The sequence below is a fragment of the Hypomesus nipponensis genome, chromosome 11 (genome assembly GCF_054491055.1).
Source record: "Hypomesus nipponensis isolate SF chromosome 11, ASM5449105v1, whole genome shotgun sequence".
Lineage (NCBI taxonomy): Eukaryota > Metazoa > Chordata > Actinopteri > Osmeriformes > Osmeridae > Hypomesus > Hypomesus nipponensis.
Genome location: NC_140371.1, coordinates 11,599,054 through 11,611,114, shown reverse-complemented (window position 1 = coordinate 11,611,114; position 12,061 = coordinate 11,599,054). Strand labels below are relative to the sequence as shown.

Genomic DNA, 12,061 nt, shown 5'->3' with positions numbered 1-12,061 from the left:
ATTATATATAATAATATATTATATTTCAATCTTACACATTTCAACATCTGCTTTTATTACATCAACAGGGAAAAAAAAAAACATGACGTTTTCACTAAAACAGCCCAATAGCTGAACAGTTTCCAGTTCAATCGTTAATAATGACTTTGTTCACACAGATGTCCATATTCAGCCCAGTCGTTTGGTCCTCCAAGTCTGTAGGCATTTGGGTGACTGTCTCACCCAGAGACACACAACATTTGGTCTTACCTCTCTTTGGGTATGGAGGTCTTCTTGAACCTTCTGATTGTGACGGACACCTCCTGGAGCAGGTCGCAGCCTCGGAGGTTGTCAGGCTTCTTGGAGGAGGTGGGCGGGTCAGCTTTGGAAGTGGAGGCCTTTTCCTGCAGATGCAACAGGACATTAGTTCTTGTCTGCTATTTAACAGTGTTGGAAGGAGGGACACTTTGAAATGCTACAGTTATAGGTAAAAAAAAATAATAATAATACTGCCAATTTTTTTTTTTTTTACAAAATTCAATTAGAACAAAATTCATAAATTTCCAAAGCTAAATGAACACTTTCACAATTTCCCTCCAAAGTCCTGGCAGTAGCACTGTCTCCCCAACAGGTGGAGACAAAGGAAAGAGCTCAAGGAAATGACCCTCAAATAAAAAACAAAACATTTCATAAGAAGCGTCGTCCGTTCAACTGGAGACGGCACCCACCCAGACCCATCCTAGAGTCCACACATCCTGAATATGAACGCAACAAGCAAACCCCCTCCCGGGATGTGTCAGCGTGGGTGGTGTAGCGGTCGCACCTTGGAGGCCTGGGCCCTCTGCAGCAGGGTGGAGAGGGAGTGGGCCTTGGTGCTCTGGGGCTTGGCGGCGGGCATGCGCACCACGGGCCGCGGGCTGTCCTCCATGCCCTTGTCGCTCACCGTCTTGATGTGCACCAGGAAGGAGCGGTACTTCCCCCCCGCCATGCCTGCAGGGAGAGGGACGCGCCAGCAGAGAGCCACACTGAGAGAAACACCCCGACAGCGGTGACACAGACGAGGGGGAGGGGCTGCGAGCTTGAGGGCTGGTTGGCTGTCGCTGGTGTCACTCCAAAAAAAAGGACACCTATACCGGGGGGACCCAATCCTGGTTCCTCGGGCCTCCCCCCATTCATTGGAATCAGGTGTGTTGGAACAAGGAAACATCTAAAACATGCAGGGCAGGGAGGCCCAAGGACCAGGATTGGGAACCCCTGATCTATACCATTCAGAATGATGCTGGAGGTGTAGATATGAACCAACATGGGAGGGACAGACAACATGTTACGGACTTAATACTATTTCTCTCATGTTGACGGTTACCTTTGACTAGTTTGGGGCTGGTGAGGCTCAGCATGCCAGCGTGCCCTGATAGGTCCAGCCCACTGGCCAACCACACAGGCCCACACAGGATGTCCTCCTTATGGTCCTCTAGGAAGCTGCACAGCCGGGATCCTGCGGACCAGAGGAAGGGAGAGTGGGGGGGGTTAGGGACGGGGAGGGCACGGTTTGCCCCTCACTGGGTCCTAACTCCGCCTGGCCGGAATGACTCAGATCCTTCCCAAGGGCAGCAGGGACGGTTCTCACATTCGAAATCTGGCAACCCAATCGGCCACTAATAGATCCAAACCCAATGGGGGGGATCGGGGGGGTATATAACCTTCTTCCCAAGGTCTTCTTCCGTCAGCTGGCGCCCTGAACCCCCCCTCATACCCCAAAACGGTCCCTAATCCTCTGTGGTGTACAGAGCCCAGGGTCGGAGCCTTCTAACCTGGCGTCTCCTCGATGTCCATGAACTGGATGTCCTCGACAGAGTCGTGCAGGAGGGGCTGGCCGTTCCTCTCGCCGTTGGCATGGAGGACGTGCGACAGGGGGAAGGAGATCTGTCTGTCGACGGCTGTCTCTGCACACAGGGGGACACGGCGCCGTCGTTCACACACTCCACTTCCTGTCTGTGTGTGTGTGGTGCGTGTGGTGGGGTGTGAAGGTGTATGTATGCAGTCTGGTGTGTGTGTGTGTGGTGTGGCGTCTATGCGGTGACCTGTGTGTGTGTGTGTGTGTGTCGTGGTGTGGGTGTGTGCGCGGTGAGTACGCGACATCCTCACCGTTGACCTTGCCCAGCCCTGGGGCCTTGTTCTTGAGCAGGGTGACCTGGATCTGAGGAATGTTAGTGATGTTGGCGTTCATGACGAACTTGAAGTCCACGTGGCCCACCATGCAGGCTTTGGGGAGCACCAGCTCAAACACGTGCTCGTCCCAGCTGGAGCTGCAGCCGCACAGGGGACAGGCGTGTTACTGCCAGCAAGGGTGTGATTCTAGAACTTTCCGCTGAGGAATAGCAACTCATTCCCAGTTCATCTGGCATACTTTAGCATTCCAAACCCCCCACACACACACATTTACATTTCGTCATTTAGCAGACGCTCTTATCCAGAACGACTTACAGTGAGTACAGGGACATTCCCCCGGGGCAAGCAGGGTGAAGTGCCTTGCCCAGGGACACAACGTCATTTGGCTCGGTCGGGAATCAAACTGGCGACCTTCAGATTACTTGTCCGATTCCCTAACCGCTCAGCCACCCTCCCCCCCCCCCCCCCCACACACACAGACTCTTTCAGCTGACCTGTCGGTCTGCAGCTTCCAGGTGCGCGTGTGCTGGGCGGCGTCGCCGTGGTGCTGCTGGTGCAGGTGCTGCGGGTGGCGTCGCTGCTGCTGCTCCTGCTGCACCTCCACCCAGCACGGAGGCACCGTGGCCGAGAAGCGCGGCGTCAGCGTCTCGAAGCGCGTTAGCTCCACCAGCGACGTCAGACTCTCCGGGGCCAGCGCTTGGTCCACCAGGAGGTCAACTCCTGGGGGGAGGAGGTGGAGAGGAGGGAGAGAGGAGGTGGAGAGGAGGGAGAGAGGAGGTGGAGAGGAGGGAGAGAGGAGGTGGAGAGGAGGTGGAGAGGAGGGAGAGAGGAGGTGGAGAGGAGGGAGAGAGGAGGTGGAGAGGAGGTGGAGAGGAGGTGGAGAGGAGGTGGAGAGGAGGTGGAGAGGAGGTGGAGAGGAGGTGGAGAGGAGGGAGAGAGGAGGGAGAGAGGAGGTGGAGAGGAGGTGGAGAGGAGGTGGAGAGGAGGGAGAGAGGAGGGAGAGAGGAGGTGGAGAGGAGGTGGAGAGAAGGAAGAGAGGTGGAGAGAAGGGAGGCAGATTTAGTACTTTCACCTTGAGGCTTCCAAACGCTGTGCTTCTTTCCCTTGTCGTCGTGTCTGGATATCTTTCATGAACTTAGACACAGACTTTATATTGACTGGGTACCAGGGAGTCAAAGTTCAGGAGACGGTCACATATTACCAACTCTGAAGATGAAAATACATCATGCTGGGTTTTCTCACGGCCCCGAGTGGACAAAACCCATGTCGAACCAGCATGTGACTCGCAAAGGAAAGTGAAGTTAGATCCCATCTTGGCTTCTGAGCACACAATGTGAGCGTACAAAAATCCAATGACCATATGACCATACAACTGGGCATCAGACATGCTCTTATTTGGAGAAGGGAGGTGGAGGAGGAGAGGGGTGAACAGCAGATATGAGAAGATATGGAAGGTAATAGAAGGCGTAGAGAGATTGTGATTGGATGACGGCTCCAAGTCCCGCCTACCTGTGATCCCTGGACTTGAGGGGTTGGAGGAGGGCTTGGTTCCCTCCAAAAGCTGTTCCACCCCTTTGGAAAGGGGGCCGTCGACGAAAATGTCGCCGTCATCTATATCGTCACACACGCCTCCAATTTGAAGGAAATGAAGTTCTCCACCTTAAAAACAGCGATTGGACCCGTTAACCTTCACATGCAACAACAGATTTATTCACCATTTCCCTTTGGAAGTACCGATATTAGAGTCGCCCGGATCCAACATGAAATGAGGTTTTTCCAGACATCGAAACCATGTACCAAGGGGCCAAGTGGATAACAGGAGCCCAGATTAGTCCAGACAGCGTTACAGCAACACTGGAGAAATTGATTTGATTACACGTCTGCTGTGTGGGATTCCCCCTTCAGCTCACAGCCTTCCTAACACACATAAAAAGGTTAGAGCTGGGATTTCTGTCGTGCTGTCTTCGAAAGTTTGCCTGGAGCTCGGAGAGGAAAACAGCTGGCAGGCTAAACCACGCATTCACACATGCACACAGGAAAGTAAACTGCGCTCACACACACACACACACACACACGGCCTTGTCACAACTGCTCTGACCCACACCCAGACACAGTCACGACACAAAACACACCTCGCAAGGATTTCCGGCGTCTCGCTCTTATTGTGGCGTCGCCTCGATACATAATGAGACAACAACCGAATTGGAACATATTCCAGGAACACCAAAGACAATTGCGGTCTCGCTCCAGGCAGTGTGGGGCGACAGAAACCACGAAACGCTGCTACTAATTCACACCACCACCCTCCGCGAGCAAACACTCCCACATGTTGCCGCTGCTTCTCACCTTTCGTGCAGGCGCACAGGCGGTCCGTCCCGGAGCAGTAGGTGACCGAGACAAAGGGGTCCGTCTCCTCCGCCGAGCCCTCCTTCTTGGGGGGCTCCACCTTCGCCAGGACCTCCAGCGTGGACAGGTCCAAGATCATGATGTACCCAGCCTGCGTGGTCACCACCAGGTGGCCCAGGCCCGTCACCTCGGGCCTCGGTTTCTCCTTGGCGCCGAAAGCGGCCCCGGCCATGCCTCCCCCGCCGCCGGTGGTGGTACCAAGTCCACATCCAGCCCCGGAGCAGGACCCCGTGCCGGCGCCGTTTTGAAGCCCGCCCTGAGGCCCCTCCTCCGGGCTCTCCTCGCTGTCGTCCTCCCTCCCGTCCAGCACGTCGGGCGGGAGCAGGATGAGGGAGGTGACGGCGTCGCGAGAGTCCCGGATGTGCTGCACCTTGACGGGCTCCTCCTCCAGCGTGACCACGCGCGTGGAGTAGTTGAGCTTGTAGAGGGCCAGGTAGCCCCCGCCCCCGCCCCCCAGCCCTCCTATGGACCGGGACTGGTGCTGCTGCTGCTGGTCGGGCGGCGGCAGGATGAGCGGCGTCTGCGGCGGCGAGGCGGCGGGGTGGGCCTCGAGGCCGTTGGCGAGCGTGGGCAGGGGGCGGAGCTCCCCCTTGGCCCGGCCGCAGAGGGCCGAGTGGAGGCGGTTGAGGTTGTTGAGCGCCTCCACCTGGTTGATGGCGCTCAGCGACTCCACACCGCACGGCTGCAGCACCACCAGCAGGTGCGCGCCGTCCGAGCACGGCGTGACCGAGTCCACGTAGAGGTTCTCCTCCTCCAGCCGCCGCGGCAGCCGCAGGCACTGCACCAGGGCGCCGGGGCGCGGCGGCGCCAGCGCGCCCCACTTGTCGGCGGCGGCGTCCAGGGACGCCAGGTTGGCGGCGGCGGCGGCGGCGTCGGCGAACTGCTGGATGTAGGTGATGGGCGGGTCCTGCAGGAGGAGCTGCTCGTGGGTGTCGAACTCCATCTCGATGATCTGGGGCACGGTGAAGCCCTCCTCGTGGAGGCCCTTGCTCATCAGGTTGTTCATCTGGGCAAACACTTTGCCGGAGGACTTGTCGTCCGCCTCCTTGATGCTGTACAGCAGCAGCACGGGCATAGTCCTGCGCGCGGGCGCCGCCGCCGCCGGGAGGGGGACGGGGAGGGGGCCGGCCAGGGTGGGGGAGTCCAGGTCCGGGGGGGCGCCGGGGAGGTTGCAGGCGTCTATCTCCATGGGGCCCTGGTCGGGGCCGGCGTGCGCGAGCTCGAGGCCCTGAGTCCTGAGGGGGCCGTCCGTGGCGCGGCGGGAAGGGGCGGGGGGCGGGCCGGCCAGCGGGGTGCCGGCCGCCGAGCGGTAGCTGAGCAGGCCTCCGGCCAGGAGGCAGGGGAAGGGAATGTTGTGGTGCTCCGCGGCCTTGTCCTTGGCCTTGTCCTGGGCCTTGGCCTGGGCCAGGGAGGGGTTCTGGCCCAGCTCCTCCAGGTCCTTGACCGTGTCCTCCAGCACGCTGGCCACCACCTCCCACTGGAGCTTGTCGGGCTGCTGCAGCACGCTGAGCGCCGTCACGCCCAGGCTCACCTCCATGCTCTCCCTCTGGGACGGCTGGCCTGAACACAACAGAGGGAGGGGGGGGGGGGTTACACACTGCTTCACAGGATGCCATCTTCACCCAGCCTCCATGCCGACACTAAAAAGGGATGACCGTTTCCCGTGGCGTCGCGCTGACACGTTCCGAAACGTGCTGGCGTGCACCGAGCCATCTTACCCGTCACAGACTCTGATCTGGAATGCTCCTCGCTGTCCGAGTCCTCCAACTGGTCGTCGCTGGAGCAAGACACAGAACGAACAAGCAGCATTTGAACCACGCTCAACAACAACAACAACAACAACAAAAACAACAGCAACATCTTTTGGAGACAATCGAGTCCCGCTAATCTCGACTCGGGTAGAAATGAGGAATCGGCTGTGGCGTGAGGCCGAGCGCGAGCATGTGCGTGCGTGTGCAGTACCTGTCTCCCTCCAGCTTGGGGATGTCGGAGCAGCTGGACTCCTCCTCCAGCCAGGCCAGCAGGGGCCGCCGGGCCTCTGACCCCAGGCTGGGCTGCTCGCTCCCCGACAGGATGAGCTGCCGCAGGATGGCCGGGTCGTACGGGTTGATCTCGAACTTCAGATGCACCTGAAGACGCCGACACGCAGAGAGAGCAGACAGAGCGCTGAGTCCAGCTAGCCCCCTGCAGGTACCACCTACTTCTAGACTCCTCGACAAACATGTCCGAGCCCCTCTGTATTTTACCCTCATGATGATGAATATCTCCTCCGGTATCACGGGGCTATCTTAAGACGCCATCTTTGTCTCTTTTGTCCCTTCAGTTGTCATGAGTTGTACTTTCAGTATTAGTTAGACCTGTACACTACATATTTAAGATTTGTATGTTTCACCTGTGCACCTTCCTGCCACAGTAAATTCCTTGTCTGCGTGAACTTTCCTGGGCGAATAAAACCCATTCGGATTCTGAGTCGCACCCCACTTTTTAGACGCTCCCTACAGATACAACCTTTGCAGACGCTCCCTACAGATACAACCTTTGCGGACGCTCCCTGCATATACAAAGCGCCTCTCCCCGGTCTCCCCCCTACCTTCATCATCTTGGAGACGTCCCAGATGCAGATCTTGCCCCTCTTGGTGGCCGCGGCCAGGAAGTGGGGGCAGCTGCCGAAGCCGTAGCAGGCGATCTTGTCCGAGCCGTCCGGGCTGGGGAACTGGGCGGGGCTGGTGGCCAGCGTCACGGACAGGGGCACGTTCTGAGTGTGCTCACCCTTCACAAACGGGCAGTTGGGGGAGTGACGCTCGTGCTCGGACCTGCAGGGCGGGCGGGCGGGCGCGAGACTCGGATTAGGCGGTTGACATATTTAACGACAGGCTACGCAGGGCGGCGGCACCACATGGTGATGAATATTCATCTGCTGTGATGGATTTAAACAACGGATGACGTTTCGTCTGTTATTGATGAGTAATCCTGTGTTCTGTAAACTGGGAGGGGGGGAGGGGTGTGAGCAGGCGTGTGTGTGTGTGTGCATGTGTGCGTGTCTTCTCACCATGGTTCATCGGTGGGCTCCCAGCAGACCAGACACACGCTGCAGGTGAAGCACATGGCCCTGTCGTCACCTGTGGAGGCAGGCTGCAGGAGGAGAGGGAGAGGGAAGAGAAGAGAGGGAGGAGGAGGAGAAGAAGAAGAAGAGAGGGAGGAGGAGAAGAGAGGGAGGAGGAGGAGAAGAAGAAGACGAGAGGGAGGAGGAGAAGAGAGGGAGGAGGAGGAGAAGAAGAAGAAGAGAGGGAGGAGGAGAAGAGAGGGAGGAGGAGCAGAAGAGAGGGAGGAGGAGGAGAAGAAGAGAGGGAGGAGGAGGAGGAGAAGAGAGGGAGGAGGAGGAGAAGAAGAGAGGGAGGAGGAGGAGAAGAAGAGAGGGAGGAGGAGGAGAAGAGAGGGAGGAGGAGGAGAAGAGAGGGAGGAGGAGGAGGAGAAGAGAGGGAGGAGGAGGAGAAGAAGAGGGAGGAGGAGGAGGAGAAGAGAGGGAGGAGGAGGAGAAGAGAGGGAGGAGAAGATAGGGAGGAGGAGGAGAAGAGAGGGAGGAGGAGGAGGAGAAGAAGAGAGGGAGGAGAAGAAGAGAGGGAGGAGGAGGAGAAGAAGAGAGGGAGGAGGAGGAGGAGAAGAGAGGGAGGAGGAGGAGGAGAAGAAGAGGGAGGAGGAGGAGAAGAAGAGAGGGAGGAGGAGGAGGAGAAGAGAGGGAGGAGGAGGAGAAGAAGAAGAGAGGGAGGAGGAGGAGAAGAGGAAGGAGGAGAACAGAGGGAGAAGGAGGAGGAGGAGGAGAAGAAAAGAGGGAGGAGGAGCAGAAGAGAGGGAGGAGAAGAAGAGAGGGAGGAGGAGGAGAAGAAGAAGAGAGGGAGGAGAAGAGAGGGAGGAGGAAGAGAAGTAGAGACCATCATTTTAAACAGGTGTACAAACCATTGTAACATGACTGTAAGCTGTACTTACAGAAAATGGGAATGACTGGCAGCACACGATTTTTGGACTGGTACTGTACTGACAAAGATGGTTTAAAGAATAATACTGTACTGACAAATACGATTTATGGCATAATACAGTATTGTACTGACGCACAAGGGACATTCTTGAGATGAAATGTGAACACACTTTGTGTTCAGGAGTCAAGGCACAAGCCAAACTCCACTCCCATGTGGTTGGCATGACAACAGAGCACACCAGCAAGAGGAGTGGTGGCGTTGCTATGGTTACAGCTTCTTATCAATCACATTGGTCGCAATTGTGGAAGTGAAAGAATCTCCGTGTTTGGAATGAGATCGTGTGGGGAAGAGTAGGGGAAAACCACCAGCAAAATGAAAGCTAAATGAAACGCAACCACTGAGCCTGATCAGATAGGTATGCATTTTGCCGTTTGTCATTTTGCTGGATATCTGCCCTGTCTTTTTCTACCCGATGCATACCTAAAACGCAATGAACTACGGCAGAAACCAGAGAGAAGCTGATTTGGGCCGGTTTTGGTTTCATGGTGGAATGAACAGAAAGGTTACAGCAAAACAAAAAGGGTAGCTTGACATTTCCTGGCAAAATGAGGACAACGTTTGGATAATATATTGATTTGCTTATAAATGATCACATTCATAATCTTAACAGTCCCTCGCTTTCAGAAGAGACTCATTGGGAGAAATTATATTTTGAATCATTTTTAAATACTTCATGGATCCCAGCTTTTTGGCCCACATATGAACCGGTACAGCAAACCAACACGAGTTTAAAATATTAATCGTAAAAGGTTTCCACGCAACTGGTATGAGCATACTGCCGAATGCTTCCGTTCAAAGCAAAGGCACAGCCCGTTTGTTGAGATTTTTTGGTACCCCATCATTGAGTGAGAGTGCGCTCACATGCACTTAAACATGCATGGATGTGGGATGCTGGAATCTATCTAAAAAAGCCCTATAATGACAACGTGTGAGTGCGTGTGTGTGTGTGTGTGTGTGTGTGTGTGCATCCTTACACTGCCTACCTGGTGGTAGAATCCTGCCTGGGCCATGGGGTCAGGCTGTGCCCACCTGTACCCCGCATGGGGCCACGACATGAACGTCTCCCTCCTGTTGGCCTCGCTGTACATCAACGACCTGCAAGACACCACACACACTATCTCAATCCCACCATCCCAGAAATGGATTCTGAAGTGCTGGGAAGAGGATTGTAGATCTGTTTATTCATTTAAGGAACATGCAGACGACATGGTGCGGCGGGGGGTGGTGGTGTGTGTGTGTGTGTGTGTGTGTGTGTGGGGGGGTCACGGGGTTCATAGACGGTTCTTTCGATGGCAGGGTGTTGTGGGGTCCAACCAGGCCCTGGAGCCTCACCTGTCCACAGAGCGGCCCGGCCCCACCCCCAGCTCGGGACGAGCGCTGGGTAAGAGGTAGGAGAGGCGGTCCATGATGGACGAGCCCACGGACAAGGCCGCCGCGTTCTGGTTGATCTTCTTCAGCTCGTTGACGATGGCGCTGGCCACCAGCTTCAGCACGTGGTGGGGGAGATGGAACGTCACCGTTGCCCACTGGGAGGGGGGGGCGGGCGGGATGAGAGGAGGAGGGGAATGGAGAGAGAGAGAGATGGAGAGACGGAGAGGAAACAAAGACGTGCGCGAGAGATTAGTCGATTGTCTGGGCAGGCCTACAGCTGACTCCTAAAAAGGTTGCGTAACGTGCAGGCTCCCTATCATGTGGTCTCCATCATGTGTATCTAAAAACACAACAGAACTCCTTCCCCTCCGGGTTCAAAAACAACAGGAAGCGGTTTGGAAAGCAGGCCCCTGTCCGTGCTTACGTCACACAACACACACACGGGCCAGTGGGAAAGGTTTACAGGGGAATCCATCACACCAGCAGAGCTGATCTCGCACCAGGGGGGAAAAGAGGTCGGTAAAAGGCCAACGCTGGCACTGCCAGCCTCACGTTGGGACTTGAAGCACTACAAGAACACACAGGAAGTAAAAAAAAATAATCAAATAAAAAAAGGTGACAGCTGTTTAAGCGTTCCCTTTCTAGGCTTGCGGTGATGTCCAGCAAGTGGAACAATGGGCTTGAGCTGAATGTAGAATGAAATGGACCAAGAGTGTGGGAGCGAGTACGTTTGTGTGTGTGTGTGTGTGTGTGTGTGTGCATGTGTGTACAGTGTGAGTGAGTGAGTGAGTGAGTGAGCGAGTGAGAGTGTGTTCTGGTCGGACAGCCCTCCACATTGCCCAGTGGAGCGGTGGAGCTCTCTGAGCCAGTGTTGAGGCCTGTGCACGAGTACACATCTGGGACAGTAGCAAAACAACAACAACCAAAAAAACCTGGAGAGATGCACTCAGGGGTTAGTGTACACGCGGCCCCATGGGACTTTCTGCCATGTCGCTCCCACCGCTCCCTCATTCCTCATCTGCGAGCGGGAGGCGGGCGGGGGGGGGGGGGGGGGACGACGACACACAGGGGTTGATAGAGCAGAGGCTGCAACCGACGTGTCGAGACAGCCATCATCTGTCCTGTCTCTAAACACCTTTTATTTCCCACCCATCAGGCCGGGCTGGCAATCGGCGCCCGGTAGGGAATTTGCTCGACTTCATCGTTTTACAAGAGACCTTTTCGTATTGTTCGTGGTGCACAGTAGAAACCAGACTCTTAGCTGCATCTGATTTACGCTTTATGTAAAACCACTGGTTTTGGCTGCCATTTACCTCCCGTGCCGTGACTCCCACCTCAGAACCTGCTGTGCTAGGATCAGGGGGACAGTCACAGAGACCCAACCAATGGAGAAGAATGCCCATTTCAGGCAGCTTTTTTTAGATTCGGGCATAACTATGCTGATTCAGGAAGTTCCGAGACGGAACTTCTCCTCTGATTGGCGCAAAAATTCCAAAGTGTCAAATTCAAAAGCTGCAGCAGGAAGGTTAGACGGATCCACTATTCTGAAACTGCAGCTGAGCCTGCCCAAGCACCGAAGATGAACGGCCAATCAGATGCCGGACGCAACCCCCCCCCCCCCCCCCCACCCCTGCTGTGACTGAGAAGGTGCTGATGTCCACAAACTGTGTCTAGCTTCCTGGAGTCAAGGCCAGATGGAGTCTGACTGAAATAATAGCTCCCTCAGTCATGTGATAGAGAGAGAAAGTCTTTAATTCCTTCACATCAAGGTGTGTCTGAGGTGTTTTTGGAACTCAGCCAAAGGGCGTATGTAGTGCTGTGCGGCAGGAACACAACTGCTTTGCATTAAGGAACATGACAACGGACTGCGATGGAAATTCCACCGAACTTGCATTTACACACCCATCGACGGCTACCGTTGCCACACAGAAGCAACCGTCTCTGCCCCAGTGAATATGTCGATAAATCTCTGCACATGAACAGTTGAAGGATCCTTAAATGCTTCTGACATCTTTGTGATCTGTTTTAGCCAAAGGATCAATTAGTGTAGTATGGGCACTGGGACAAGAGTGGTGCTTGTTCTCCCTGCCTGCCCCGGGCTA

At 55.6% G+C, this 12,061-nt stretch overlaps 1 protein-coding gene across 18 annotated transcripts in view; it reads right to left on the bottom strand.

Moving 5' to 3' along the window:
* Positions 1-12,061, bottom strand: part of birc6 (baculoviral IAP repeat containing 6) — a 96,606-nt gene that overhangs the window by 77,913 nt on the left and 6,632 nt on the right. For 13 of the 18 annotated variants that reach the window (XM_084667036.1, XM_084667047.1, XM_084667044.1 and 10 more), the window contains exons 4-17: positions 9,921-10,114; positions 9,563-9,683; positions 7,604-7,686; positions 7,145-7,367; positions 6,517-6,683; positions 6,273-6,331; positions 4,495-6,114; positions 3,658-3,807; positions 2,643-2,868; positions 2,125-2,285; positions 1,791-1,922; positions 1,343-1,474; positions 803-969; positions 250-383 (exon numbers count right to left, since the gene is read on the bottom strand). In XM_084667036.1, the coding sequence (XP_084523162.1) occupies positions 250-383; positions 803-969; positions 1,343-1,474; positions 1,791-1,922; positions 2,125-2,285; positions 2,643-2,868; positions 3,658-3,807; positions 4,495-6,114; positions 6,273-6,331; positions 6,517-6,683; positions 7,145-7,367; positions 7,604-7,686; positions 9,563-9,683; positions 9,921-10,114 (3,569 nt within the window). The remainder of the gene's footprint in view (positions 1-249; positions 384-802; positions 970-1,342; positions 1,475-1,790; positions 1,923-2,124; positions 2,286-2,642; positions 2,869-3,657; positions 3,808-4,494; positions 6,115-6,272; positions 6,332-6,516; positions 6,684-7,144; positions 7,368-7,603; positions 7,687-9,562; positions 9,684-9,920; positions 10,115-12,061) is intronic. The other 5 variants (XM_084667042.1, XM_084667046.1, XM_084667051.1 and 2 more) reach the window with 1 other exon arrangement.